At 43.3% G+C, this 15,062-nt stretch overlaps 1 protein-coding gene across 2 annotated transcripts in view; it reads right to left on the minus strand.

The window, feature by feature from the left end:
• The window catches only part of ADD2 (adducin 2), a 121,084-nt gene that overhangs the window by 12,620 nt on the left and 93,402 nt on the right, over positions 1-15,062 (minus strand). For both annotated transcript variants that reach the window (XM_069580492.1, XM_069580491.1), the window contains exons 10-14: positions 13,750-13,926; positions 5,065-5,322; positions 4,038-4,157; positions 2,849-2,938; positions 718-865 (exon numbers count right to left, since the gene is read on the minus strand). In XM_069580492.1, the coding sequence (XP_069436593.1) occupies positions 718-865; positions 2,849-2,938; positions 4,038-4,157; positions 5,065-5,322; positions 13,750-13,926 (793 nt within the window). The remainder of the gene's footprint in view (positions 1-717; positions 866-2,848; positions 2,939-4,037; positions 4,158-5,064; positions 5,323-13,749; positions 13,927-15,062) is intronic.

Below are 15,062 nucleotides of genomic sequence, written 5' to 3' on the forward strand. Positions count from 1 at the left end.
AGGGCTTCCTAGGTGGAGAGAAGTTTGCTGCAGAGCCTGAAGTGTAGACGATATTGAATAAGGTAGCCAAGAAGGGAAACTCTGCCAGGAAGGGACAAAGGCATGAACAAGCTCTCAAGAGTCAGCGTGGAGAGATGGGCTTGACTGAGATTCTGACATAAAGGCCTTGGCTGCTGACAGTTCTGATTTCCAGGTTTATACCAAAACCAGATAGATCCACCAACAACAGTGATCACTATAATAATGATCATATTATTATAACTAACATTTGTCTGGTGCTTACTGACCTAGGCCATATTTATATGGTGCTACTCTAAGTAAGCACCACATGGATTAACTCCTTCTTCCCAGGTGAGAGCGTCAATGGGATCATGGGAGCACCATGTAACCACTGCCAGGTAGGAGCCATGAGGGGCATTATTGGGGATAACAGTATTATGCTCCTAAGAATATTGTTTGGTGATGAGGCAGGAAGGTCAAATGGAAGACATAGGAGAGAAGAGGCACAGAGAAGCAAATGAAGATTGAAAACAAAGCAAAGAAGCCTGGATGGAGCCCTGGGGCTCTGGTGGGCAGGAAGGAGTGGGTCTGGCTGCTTGGGGGTGGGTAGCAGGGGGTAGTGATGGCCTCAGTTTCTCTGCTGCCTCCCTGGTGCCCCAAGCTCTCCCCTCCCTCCGGCAGGTCCTGAAGCACTGGCCCCCCACCAGGGTTATTTACCCTCCAGTTCTAGCTTCTTCCTCTCCACCTCCTTCTTGTACTCCTCCAGCTCCTGGTCCGTGAGTTGGCTGAAGGGGTTGGGTGCCGTCTCCTCGGATTCGTCTTTGGCATCCGCCTGGCCCTGGGACATCAGCTGGCTGTCTGTGGACTGAAAGTTAACCACAGAGCGTGTTGCCCTCTGAACGCCGTGCTCGGGGCCCAGGCCCCAGCTTCCTTTCAGACTCATGTGGCTGCCCATGGCCTTGCTAGGGACAGCGTGGCAAGTAGCTCCTTGGGAATAGCTCAGGGCCTTGGGGTGGGGTTGCTCACTCCTTCCCACGGCTATCTCACCCCAAGACCTGGATTCTCTGCAACTGCCTGGATGAATGCAGGGGCACCTCCCTCTGCCCCGGAAATAAAATCAAAGGATGCTCCCAAGGAGAAGGAAGATGCACCTTTATTGCAATCTCTCCTGTGGACACTTGCAAGCTGTCACTATGCAAATACAGTCAGCAGCCCACAGTCAGCCAGCCAAAACCCAGCAAGCAAAGCGTTGGCTCAACCAGCTTCAAGCCAGCCACTCCCCACCCACCACCCCTCCTCCCCCAGCAGCAGGACAAGCCGCACAGCACACAGCAGTAAGTCATATGCAAAAAACACACAGTGACTCCAGCATTCTCAGTCCAAACTGTTAGTTCTGTTGTGCACACAGTCATAAATTCAAGGAAGTCAAGGTCTTGAATCTTGGATCTTCAACCTGCCTGTTTTGCAGGTCCCCACAGGGACACTGGCAAAATCACTGTGTTTCAACACCTCTGGGGAGCCCCTGGCTCTGGAGAGCTCACCACTGGGCCTTGTGTGAGCTCCGGGAATCCTTTGACCCCTCTCACCCAGGACAGGGACTGATATTCAGATCCCAAAGCCCTTTATCCCTTTATCCTAACTCAGCATCCTCCTCTTGGCCTTTGAGGATACAGTGCTCTGGAGCTGAAGAGCCAAAGAAAGTGAAGCCCAAGGGAGGTGAGCCAGAGCAACTGGCCCACATCACGCACTCTCAGGCCATCCGTTTCTGGCCCATCAGGTATTCTGATGATGGACCCTGGGCTCCTACCAAAAGAAGGGCAGCACTGGGCCTATCAATTATGGGGTTCACAGGAGAGTCCAACACCAAGATCCCAAGAAGAGGGACTCCAAGGAGAGCACTCAGTATAAATGGCAGTGTTTTCAATAATTTTGCTCATTGTATTGAATTCTCACCTCCCCCCAATATTATGGGCGGGTATGTCTATCCTTGACCCTGTAGCACATTTGATGTCCCTTCTCTTGGTTGAGCTGGGGTGGGGCGGAAGGGATGGCATGACCTTCACACTTCCCTTGCCAATGGGCACCCATCTTGTGAGTTGCAGCCCCATCTGCAATCATGACATCAGTTTGCTCTGCAGAGAGGAATGGTCCCTGAATCCTCCACACACCCGGCCCCAGCCCTTACTGCTAAGGAAGATGCCACTGTGACTTTGCAATAAGCAGCAATGATTTCCAACACAAGCCAGAACTCTGACCTTTACCCCTTTTGCTAAGCACTACACACACACTGTTCTATCTCAAGCATGGAAACAACTTTGTATTTTCTAACTCCATGTGGGTTTTGCAGGCAACTCACTGGCCCTCCCCTTCCTGCAGAGCACCTGTCCTTATATTCATGTCTTCCCTCTGAGAGCACATGGGCATCCTCTCAGAGGTATGGCCTGACGATGCCATATTCAAGCACAGAGGTCAGAACAATTTGGAGCAGGCAGCTGTAGAGCCGCTGGGAGCGGCCAGCCGCTTCTCCTGCGAGCCCACCCTGCGGAGCACTGGCAGAGGGCAGACGGGAGTTCCACAGGGAAGCCATATCACTCCGTATCACTCCGGCGGGTGGGTGGATAGGGCTGCTCCCCACCCCTTCTCCCGGCCCTCCTGGCGCCCACAGCGTGCAATAAGACACTGTCCTCAGTCCTCACAGCATCCATTTTGCAGCAAGAGCACCAGCGCCCAAGAGCACAGGGAAAGGTGGGCATATGTGGGCTCAGGGGTCCTGCCGCCCAGCCCCAGGCACTGCAGACCCAGAAGGCAAACTCGTTTCCCCTGCAGGCGGGGGCAGCATCTGCTGTACCGGGCTTCGGCTCTTCTCTGCGATGACGCTCGCCAGCAGCTGGGACTGGGGCCCTGCCGACTTCACATCCTGTCGGTTTTGTTCTCGAATCTGTATGGAAAGGCGGGGGGGAACAGTGAGCTAGCAGTCCAGAAGCAAGGGTACTTAATAGGCCGCCCAGTGTGGTGTGAACATAACACAGTAACACGTCACGTCCAGGGAATGAGCAGTTGATGTGAAACACCAGATTCTCATGAACTCTAAGAAGGTCATTGTAAGAGATGAAAAGTGAAACGAGGCATGGGAGATCCTTGAGGGGGATTCTCAATTTTCAATATTCCTATAAAGTCCCCGAGGAATTGGTTTAAACTACAGATTTCTGGGGAAGGGGGACACCTCCTACATGTTAAATCTCAAACCCGTGGGAGGAGGGTTGAGGGTAAGCCAGAAACCTGCATTTCAGAGGCGCACACATTGAAACGCTGCTCCGAGAGCATGCCTGACCTATTGGAGGTGGTTCTGTTCCAACTTAGGTATTTAAAGTAACATGAAGAAAATAAGTGAGTGAGCTACAAAGCCAAGGTAGAGAAATAAATATAAAGGATTTTGCAATTTTGAAAATGAGCCAAAGGGAAACAGCATGAAATTTGTAAAAATTCAGTTTGGGGGCCTCATTGGACAATCCCAGGGACGGGGGAGCCGGGTGGGCTGCCATCTATGGGGTCGCACAGAGTTGGACACGACTGGAGCGACGCAGCAGCAGCAGCAGACACACTGTCTGAAGCTAGCACCCCAGTCTTAGGTATTTACACGTGATGGAAACAGCACAGCACTTAGCACCGTGCCTGGAATATGGCCAATAAATGATACCTTCTTTCCCGTGTGGGCTTCCCTGGTGGCTCAGACGGTAAAGAATATGCCTGCAATGCAGGAGACCTACGTTCAATCCCTGGGTCTGGAAGATCCCTTGGAGAAGGGAGTGGATTGCTATCCCACTCCAGGATTCTTACCTGGAGAATTCCATAAATAGAGGAACCTGGTGGGCTACAGTCCATGGGGTCATAAAGAATTGGACATGACTTGAGCAACTAACGCTTTCTTTTTTTCTTTCCCATAAGAGGCACCTGGGGTAAGTCGGGCACATCCTGCGGACACCCCTTCCTTATACCCTTGTGGGAGAAGAGATGGGAGGCAGTTAGCTACACCTTACCTTGTTGCGCATGTCCAGCACTTCTTGGGGGTCAGTATAGAGAGGCACAAATTGGTTTGGGTTTTCGATCCGTATGGGCATGCCACTGCTGGATTTCTCCACCTCGTCAGCCTTCATCCACTGAACACACACAAGGCCCAATGGGTAAGACAAAGGCACACAGCTCACCAGCCACCCCAATGGTCCACCCCAGGAGAGCTGGGCTGACCAGCCTGCATGGAAGGTCAGCAAGCCTAGACAAACACATTCCCTCCTGTTGGGGCACTTGGGTGTCTGCCTCGCAGAGAAGAGATGGGCAGCAGATGACCCAGCAACCAAACTAAGGCCCCTGATCAAAGGCCATAAATAACACTTCAGAGGAGGGACAGAGCTTTGGTGACCAGTTTCGACAGACAGGCGGCCACTCGCGTTTTAAGAGGACTTGTGGATAGCTTCATTTTTTTAATGAAGAGCTATTCGATTTGGCTGTCAGCTACTTACAAAGTAAGTAGTGAAAATCAAATTAAGGGTCAGAGGTATTTATGTGAGGGAGAGAGAGGGAAAGAGCATAAAATTTGTAAAAATTCAACCTCTGGGCAGGTCTCTTCAACACATCTAATGCCTAAAGCAAGTCCACAGAAGAGGGTATAATGGGAGAGGACAGTGTGATGGAAGCAAGTACCCACCTCCCTCCTGGTTTTGCATCAGATGGTCAATTCAAATGTTGGATACCCATCCCCCAAACTTCCAAGAAGCCCCTTCTGTATGTGGCAGCAAAAAGCTTTCATACGGCTGAGAGTGACCTGGTTCAGCCACCCTCTGGACCCAGAAACTCAGCACAGAGGTACAAGAAACAGGCGATCTGCTCTGTGGGCATGAGCAGCTGCTCCCAGAGGCCCAGTAGGAAGCCCTAAGGGGAGACAGGACTAGCCCAGGCCTGAGGGAGGTTTGCTCTGTTCCTCTTTTAAAGTGGTTTAGCCTGCACAGGGGGTCAGGCGCTCTCCTCTGACCCCAATCTCCCCAGCGGAGCCCCCTCTGCCCTCCTTACTGTGGTCTTGGGCCGAGGGCTGCCCATGCTCCTCTGGACCTCGTCGGCCACGTTGACCCGCAGGTAGGTGTTGGGCGTGTTGAGCCAGCGGGTCTTCTCCTTCTGCTGCTTCTGGGCATGCTGCCGCAGGGCAGGCACTGGGGTGCCGTCCTCCTCAAACACGAAGGCAGTGACCGTGGCTGGAATCTCCACCTCACTTTTGTGTTTGGTTTTCTCTTGAACGAAGGGATAGCGGTAGGTATAGCCTGTTCTGTAACCCTGAAAAGAACAAAAATAGAACCACTTAAGGTAGGGAAAACGGTCAATAACATGCCAGCTGGCCGGCCCACATACTTCACCCCCTTCCATCTAAAGGACTCAGTTTAACCCAAAGTCTCCATAATAAAATACAATCCAGGCCTTGCCACACCTCTGGAAGAAAGTGAAATTGTCAGTTGCTCAGTCATGTCTGACTCTTTGTGACCCCCATGGACTGCAGCCCACCAGGTTCCTCAGTCCGTGGGATTCTGCAGGCAAGAATACTGGAGTGGGTTGCTCTTTCTGCAGGGGAGATTCCCCACCCAGGGACTGAACCCAGGTCTCCCACATTGCAGGCAGATTCTCTACTTGCTCCCTGTCTTAGTCCCCTTCCTTTCCTCCACTCCAACAAGCCCTTTGATCAGGGGTGAGAAAGTCACCAAAATCTTGTGGACCAGACAGAGCTCCAGCTTTGGGTCTGGTCCAGTAGTTATCAACACACTGGAATCACAAAGGAGCTTTGAAAATATAGATATCCGGGCTCACCTCAGGGTTGCCATTTCACTGGACATTGGTACAATCTGGGCTACAGGACTTTAAAAAGCTTCCCAGCTGATTTGAACAGTAGCCCTCCCTTTCTCAACTCTGAAGTTTCTTGACTATTTCTCTCTTGGGACCTCTGAATTTGACTCGAGAACATCCCTATCTCCTAAGAAGGACCATATTCCTCAAAGGTGGGCTGTTACTTAGAATGAACATTCAGGAATCTTAGCAGCTGCTGGAATAATTCTTAGCACTACCAGTCATCATTTTTTAAGTTAAAGTGGCATTAAAAATTAGGTGGATTACAAAAAAATACACAGCCATGTAGAAAAATTAAGCAATATGAAAGAAAGTAAGGAAAATATGGGTTTTATGCAAAATCTCATCCTGAGAGACAACCACTAGAAATCCTTTCAGTCATCTCTCTAAGCATACATATACATATGCACATTTGTAAATATACAGAGAGAAGGCGATGGCACCCCACTCCAGTGCTCCTGCCTGGAAAATCTCATGGACAGAGGGGCCTGGTGGGCTGCAGTCCATGGGGTCACTAGGAGTCGGACACAACTGAGCGACTTCACTTTCACTTTTCACTTTCATGCATTGGAGAAGGAAATGGCAACCCACTCGAGTGTTCTTGCCTGGAGAATCCCAGGGACGGGGGAGCCTGGCGGGCTGCTGTCTATGGGGTCGCACAGAGTCGGACACGACTGAAGCGACTTGGCATGGCGTAGCATATAATTAATATATAATATATATATAATATATAAAACACTATATAAATGGGACTGCACCACATAAGCAGCCTTCTAAAAAAACCAAGATATAATTGACATGTAACATTACATTAGTTTCAGGTGTACAGCACAGTGATTCAATATTCGTATGTATTCTATGCATAACTGAATCACTTTGCTATACACCTGGAACTAACACAGCATTGTAAATCAACTATGTCATGTTTTAGTCACTAAACTGTGTCTGGTCTTTTGTGACCCCATGGACTGTAGCCCGCCAGGCTCCTCTGTCCATGGGATTTCCTAGGCAAGAATACTGGAGTGGCTACTATACTTTAGTTAAAAAGAAATTGTATGCATTGCGAAATGATCACCCTGAATCTAGTTGACATCTAGATTCAACTAGATGTCACCTTACTTAGTTACAATTTTTTTCTTGTGATGAGAACTTTTAAGATCTACTTACTCTTTTAGCAACTTTTAAATATATAACACAGTATTAATAACCACGGTCACCATGCTATACATTACACCCAGGATTACTTATTTTATATATGGAAGCTTTTAGCTTTGACCCTTTACCCGTTTCTCTCTGCCCCACACCTCGCAGCTACCAATCTGTTCTCTGCATCTAAGAGTTTGAACTTTTTAGTTTTTTTTTTTCAATTCCATATATAAATGAGATCATACAGTATTTGTCTTTTTCTGTATGACTTATTTCACTTAGCATAATTCCCTCAAGTTCCACATTGTTTCAAATGGTTAGACTTCTTTCTTTTCATGGCTGAATAATATTCTACCATATACATATGGTATACATATGGTATATATATTATATATATATATATAAGCACCACTTTTTCTTTATCCATTCTTCCATCAGTGGATACTTAGGTTGCTTCCATATCTTGGCTATTGTAAGTATTACTACATAATCAGCTTTATAAGTTGCTTCTCTAGTTCATCTATGTGTCTTAGAGATTTCTTCATGTTATTGAACATGGACACACAGCAGCCTTTAAACAACTGCATAATATGCCAGTGAATGCACATATCACAGTTTATCTAACCAACACTGGAAGAACTTTTGTTAATTTCAAAACATTATAAACAACCCTGAAATAAGCAATTTTATACATTTTTCTTTAGGCAGTTAACATAAATGCCTAGTAATGAAAATGACTGAGTCAAAGGATGCACAGTTTTTACATATTTATTTTAAAGGTTTTTATATATTTATCATGTCCATCTTCCCAAGACAATGAGCCAGTTTGCACTTCTGCCAATAGTGCTGGAGTTCCCAGTTCTCATCTCCTTTCCCCACACTGAATATTGTTGAGGTTTTTAAAAAAATCATTGGCAGTCAGATGGGTTAAAAGTAAAACCTACTTTTGTTTTGTTCTTTTTTAGGTTACTAGTAAGATTGGATATTAATTACATTTAATGGCCTCGAATATCTTCCCTTGTAAACTGTGTCCTCAGTTCCTTTTCCTATTGTGATGTTTATCTTTTCATATTATTTCTTTTATAGTAAAGATGGATCTTTTGACTGTCACAGATGTTGCAAATATTTTCCCCATACTTTGTCTTTAGTTTTGTTTATGGTGGGTGAGGTGGGTTTTAAAAATGTAAAATTTGAATTTTAATGTAATCATAACTGTCAATATTTGTCATCATGATTTCAGGCTTTCCTGCCATGCTTGACAAGGCCTTTCCCAACACAAGAGCGTCAAAAATATTAATCTATGTTTTTAAATATCTAGATGAATTTCCTTTTCATGTTTAAATTTTTGGCAAATGAGGGATCTATCTTGTGGAAAGGATAAAGCAACAAGCCACCCTAGGTTCATTTCCCACAGGGCTAGAAGTCTATCTTTCCCCACAGATTTATAAGATGGCTGTTTCTCCTGTTAAATTTTCATGTATCTGGGATCTATTTCTGGACTCTCTAAGCTGTAGCTCTGATTGGCCTGTCCCTTCTGGACTAATGCCCCTCCCTTCAATGACTAAAGCCTTATCGCACTTTACCATGTGGTGGTAATCACTATAGGATTTTCCAAGCCATTCTGAATTTCATCTGAAAGAACATTTTGCTAAGTCCTTATATCTTGCTCCACTTTTGAGGAAATTACATTGAGTTTATTGATTAACTTGGAAGCCTCTTTACCCTATTGAAGCTTTTAACCAAGAATAAATTATAGCTCTTCACTGATTTAAGGTTTTCTCTGATGTCTATTGGTAAAATTTTACAGCTGTCTTTAAAGGGCTTCTGCTTAAAACTTTATGATGTTGCTGCATTTACAAATAGGATTATTTCCTCTCATATTTTCACATACATTATTATATGTTAAAATACAAAAAAGCTACTAATTTTTACACATATTTTCACAATTGACCACTTTAAATACACTCATTTTTTAAAAATTGGAGGATAATTGCTTTACAATGCTGTGTTGGTTTTTACTATACAGCAACACGAATCTATAAACATATACTTACATCCCCTACCTCTTGAACCTCCCTCCTGGCCCCCACCCCATCCCACCACACTAGGTTGTCCCAGAGCATGGAGTTGAGCTCCCCATGTTACACGCAACTTCCCATTAGCTATCTATTTTACATGCGGTAAAGTATATGCTTCCGTGTCACTCTCTCAATTCGTCTCACTCTCCTTCCCCTACTGTGTCCATAAGTCTATTCTCTGTGTCTCTATTTCTGTCCTGCAAATAGGTACATCAGTGCCATTTTTCTAGATTCCATATATATGCATTCATATATGATATTTTCTGACTTACTAACTTTCTTTCTGACTTACTTTCCTTTATAGAACAGGCTCTAGGTTCGTTCACCTCACTAGAACTGACTCAAATTTGTTTCTTTTTATAGCTGAGTAATATTTCCTTGTATGTATGTACAGGGCTTTACAGGTGGAGCTAGTGGTAAAGAACCCGCTTGCCAATACAGGAGACATAGAGATGCGGGTTGGATCCCTGGGTCGGGAAGAGCCCTTGGAGGAGGACACGGCAACCCACTCCAGTATTCTTGCTTATTGTCTTGTTTATATCTGTTGATGGACATCTAGGCTGCTTTCATGTCCTAGCTGTTGTAAACAGTGCTGCAGTGAACACTGGGGTACATGTGTCTTTTTCAATTATGATTTTCTCAGGGTATATGCCCAGTAGTGGGATTGCTGGGTCATATAGTAGTTTTATTCCTTTTTTTTTTTTTTAAGAAATCTCTGTACTATTCTTCATAGTGGCTGTATCAATTTACATTCCCATCAACTGTGCAAGAATGTCTCCTTTTTTCCACATCCTCTCCAGCATTTATTATTTGTAGATTTTTTGATGATGGCCATTCTGACTGGTGTCAGGTGATTCCTCATTGTAGTTTTTATTTGCATTTCTCTAATAATGAGCAATTTTGAGCAATTTTTCATGTTCTACTGGCCATTCATATGTCTTCTTTAGAGAAATGTCTATTTAGGTCTTCTGCCCATTTTTTGATTGTTTTTTGTGTTTGTTTGTTTTTCTGATATTGAGCTGCATAAGCTGCTTGTATATTTTGGAGGTTAATCCTTTGTCAGTTGCTTCATTTGCAATTATTTTCTCCCATTCTAAAGGTTGCCTTTTCATCTTGTAAATGGTTTCTTTTGCTGTGCAAAAGCTTTTAATTTTAATTAGGTCTCATTTGTTTGTTTTCATTTTTTATTTCCATTACTTTAGGAGGTGGATCATAGAGGATCTTGCTGCAATTTATGTCCAAAAATGTTCTGCCTATGTTTTTTACTCTAAGAGTTTTATAGTTTCTGGTCTTAAATGGTCTTTAATCCATTTTGAGTTTATTTGTATTTATGGTGTCAGGACAAGTTCTAATTTCATTCTTTTACATGGAGCTGTCGGTTTTCCTAGCACCAATTATTGAAGAGACTATCTTTTCTCCATTGCATATTTTTGCCTCCTTAGTCAAAAATAAAGTGCCCACAGGTGCGTGGATTTATGGGCTTTCTCTCTTGTTCCATTCGTCTATATTTCTGTTTTGTGCCAGTACCATATTGTCTTGATGACTATAGCTTTGTAGTATAGTCTGAAGTCAAGAAGGTTGATTCCTCCAGCTCCATTTTTCTTTCTCAAGATTGCTTTAGCTATTTGGGGTCTTTTGTGTTTCCATACAAATTGTGAAATTTTCTGTTCCAGTTCTCTGAAAAATGCCATGGAAATTTGATAGGTATTGCACTGAATCTGTAGATAGCTTTGGATAGTATAGTCATTTTCACAATATTGAGTCTTCTAAGAACATAATATATCTCTCCATCTGTTTGTGTTATCTTTGATTTCTTTCATGAGTGTCTTATAGTTTTTGGTATACAGGTCTTTTGTCTCTTTAGGTAGGTTTATTCTTAGGTGTTTTATTCTCTCTCTCTCTCTCTTTTTTTTTGCAATGGTGAATATGATTGATTCCTTAATTTCTCTTTCTGATTTTTCATTGTTCATATGTAGGAATGCAAGGTACTTCTGTGTATTGATTTTTTACCCTGTGACTTTACTAAATTCATTGATTAGCTCTAGTAACTTTCTGATAGTATCTTATAGGGTTTTCTATGTATAGTATCATGCCATCTGCAAACAGTGAGAGTTTTACTTCTTCTTTTCCAATCTGGATTCCTTTCATTTCTCTTTCTTCTCTGATTGCCATGGCTAGGACTTCCAAAACTATGCTGAATAAAAGTGATGAGAGTGGGCATCCTTGTCTTGTTCCTGATGTTAAAGAAAATGTTTTCAGTTTTCCACCATTGAAAATAATATTTGCTGTGGGTCTGTCATATATGGCCCTTATTAAGTTGAAGCAGGTTCCTCCCAAGCCCATGTTCTGAAGAGTTTTTGTCATAAGTGGATGCTGAATTTTGTTGAAAGTTTTTTCTGTATCCATTGAGATTATCAAATGATTTTCATCTTTAAATTTATCAACGTGGTGTATCACACTGATGGATTGGTATACACTGAAGAATCCTTGCATCGCTGGGATAAAGTTGATTTGATCATGGTATAGGATCCTTTTAATGTGTTGTTGGATTCTGTTTGCTAGAATTTTGTTGAGGATTTTTGCATCTATGTAATTTTCTTTTTGTGTGTGAAGTCTGGTTTTGGTATCAGGGTGATGTGGTTTCATAGAACGAGTTTGGAAATGTTCCTTCCTCTGCCATTTCTTGGAAAAGCTTGAGAAGGCTAGACATTAGCTCTTCTCTAAATATTTGATAGAATTAACCTGTGAAGCCGTCTGGCCCTGGGCTTTTGTTTTTTGGGAGATTTTTAACACCGTTTCTACTACAGTGCTTGTAGTTTATCTGTTCATAATTTCTATTTCTTCCTGTTCAGTCCTGGAAGGTTTAACTTTTCTAAGAATTTGTCCATTTCTTCCAGGTTGTCCATTTCTTCTAGGTTGTCCATTTTATCGGCATATATTGCTCATAGTAGGTCTCTTATTATCCTTTGTATTTCTGCATTGTCTGTTGAAACCTCTCCTTTTTCATTTCTAATTTTGTTGATTTGAGTCTTTTCCCTTTTTTTTTCTTGACATGCACTCATTATTTCTAACTTTTCTCAGTTGATTCTTTTGAACCTTAGAGGTAGGTAGATGTACTAACTATAAATAAGAGTAATTTTGTTTTCTTTACAATATGTACACCTCTTATTTTTAGATCTCACTGCCTTGAATTGATTTCCAGTATTATTCTTGAACAACATTAAATAATAGTGCTGAGAACAGAATCACTGTTTAGTTTTGAAATTTAATGGAAATTCTTCTAGTGTTTCACCATGATACTGGTATTTGTTTTGACCCAAAAAAAAGGTAATTTTAATCATATTAAATAAATGACTTTCTATCCTACTTAACACCTATTATTTTTATAAATCGAGATTACATTTTTATCAAATACCTTTTGATCTCAAAGTGATCCATAGGTTTTTATCCTTTGACTCATTGATATCATGAAATATATTTAGATTTATAGCATTAAACCGTCCTTCAATACAAGGAATGAACCCTCACTTGGTTATCATGTATTATTATTCTAATATTATGCCAGATACTATTTTCATGCAGCATTTTTCATCAACTCAAAGTGAGATTTGTCTGAATGTGTTATAACTGTTATGACTTGGTTTCCTTCTTTCACTCTTCTCTGCCACAGTTTAAACAGCATAGGAATAGTCTGTTTCTTAAAGGTTGGAGGGAATTTCTGCATGAAACCATTTGGTCCTGGTGTTTTATTCAGCCACAGATTACTCGACACACAAACGTTAATAGGAGTTGTATTTTCATTGTGGATCATGCTCAGCCCTGTAATAAACTGGTGATGCTTTGAAGGAACTGGAAGCAAAAAGGAAAGGATTAATTATTGCAATGACCCAGACATAATAATGAAAGGGTCCAAATTATAGCAGTGAGGAGGAGGGGAAATAATACAGGAATGTTACAAAAATAATAGGGCTCATCTTCACTCTTCTGAGCAATCTGGGAAGTCATAGCTTCTTCTTGCAGTTAGTTCCTCACTGTACAAGCTTTCCTCTTATTCTTGAATTGTTTCCTGTTTATGTCATATGTCATCAATTAAACTGTTAGTTCCAGAAGGAAGGATGTCTTATAATGCTTTTGGACCCTATAAAGCCCACGCTAGTCACATATCAGTTAATTTTTTACATGATTGTTTGATTGATTCATCACAATAGGAATAGTGTTGTAATGCTGTTTATTGGGAATAGGGAAATCAAAGCTATTATGTTTTCTGCGTTAAAATCATGAGATTAGAAGGAAACACAGAGCTAAGTGCAAAAGAGGAGTAAACCAAGCCACAATATGAGAGAGGCTCTGTGGTCCTGCTTTTTGCTGGATTACCAGTAGCTTCCTACCCCTTCTCCAAAGGGCACCCAGCAGGTGTGGCATCCACAGCCCTTGGAAAGGGAGTGGCAAAGGCCATTGTTTGAGAAGACTTAAGTACTATTACCATGACCACAAACTCTTAGTCAAGTTGCCAGTCAAGGGGCTTTAACAACTGAATTGTGATGCTGGCAGTTCTCACATCTACTGAGTGCTTCATACTGACTGGTTCTGGGGGGCTAAGCTGCAAAGGACTGGTCTGGAAGGACAATGGCAGGAGACTCACCAGATTGTCCAGCATCCTCATGAGGGCCTCGAACTCGTGCTCCCCGAGCCGGCTCTTCCGCATGGGCCCGAAGGTGCCCCCTGCCCACTGCACAGAGCCCACCTCATGAGGCCGCTGCTTCTCCTGTTCCAGCAGGATGAGGTTCTCCACGCCCCCCGCACTGGACAGAGCAGACACCTGTGGCAACAAGCAGAAAGCCATCAGCTCACACACGTGCGTGTGTGTGTACACCCACAACCCTGTACACATTCTGTGCTCCTGTGCGTAACAGAGAATGGGGATCAGGGAAGGTTAGAAACAGAAATCTCTGGAAAACTGAGTTGTATTTGGCTTTTTCCTCCCAGAGGAAAGCTGCTCCAAACTTGTAGGGCATGTGCCCATTCCCAAGGACAAAGGTATTAGTATTTCTTTCCTAATGTCAGTTTTTAGGGAGACAAAGCAAGTGTTAGGAGAAAGCAATGGCACCCCACTCCAGTACTCTTGCCTGGAAAATCCCATGGGCGGAGGAGCCTGGTAGGCTGCAGTCCATGGGGTCGCTAAGAGTAGGGCACAACTAAGCGACTTCACTTTCACTTTTCACTTTCATGCATTGGAGAAGGAAATAGCAACCCACTCCAGTATTCTTGCCTGGAGAATCCCAGGGACAGGGGAGCCTGGTGGGCTGCCGTCTATGGGGTCGCACAGAGTGGGACACAACTGAAGCGACTTAGCAGCAGCAGCAGCAGCAGCAAATGTTAAATCTTGAGAATAAAACAGCGCAGGGAACTGAAAAGTTACCTGGCACAGTGGCCCACTTCAAGCTGTGATTATTTCCAGGGAACAAAGGAATTTGAGAAAAAGACTTCAATTCTTGTCTATAATATTTTACTTCTCCAAGAAGAGAAAAGCTGTTGATATTTGTTAAGTCTGGTGGGTGGAGAGTGGGTATTATATTATTCCCTGTATTTTTCTGTTTCTGAAATATCTCCCCTTAAAAAACAAGTCACTTGAAAGAAATAAGCTGGCTTCTAGGCCAACAAAATATCATTGTGGCCTGTTGGGATGAATTAACAGGTCTAAAGGAAGAATATCCTCCATAATGGGTTTAGTCACTCAAGGAAGCCCAGGAAAAGGAGACAGAGGAACAGCTGACAGGCACAGTCAGGCTCTGTATAGGGCTCAGAAAACTTTTACCAACAGACTTAGAGTGTTTGCTCCACTGTCAAGGCGCCATGGGGAGGCAACCATACAGGTAACCAGAAGCAATGGACTTTGGGTTTTAGCACAAGAGTTGTGTGTATAAAACAGGCAGTTTTAGAATGATCCTAAAAACA

This window comes from Ovis canadensis, chromosome 3 (assembly GCF_042477335.2).
Source record: "Ovis canadensis isolate MfBH-ARS-UI-01 breed Bighorn chromosome 3, ARS-UI_OviCan_v2, whole genome shotgun sequence".
NCBI lineage: Eukaryota > Metazoa > Chordata > Mammalia > Artiodactyla > Bovidae > Ovis > Ovis canadensis.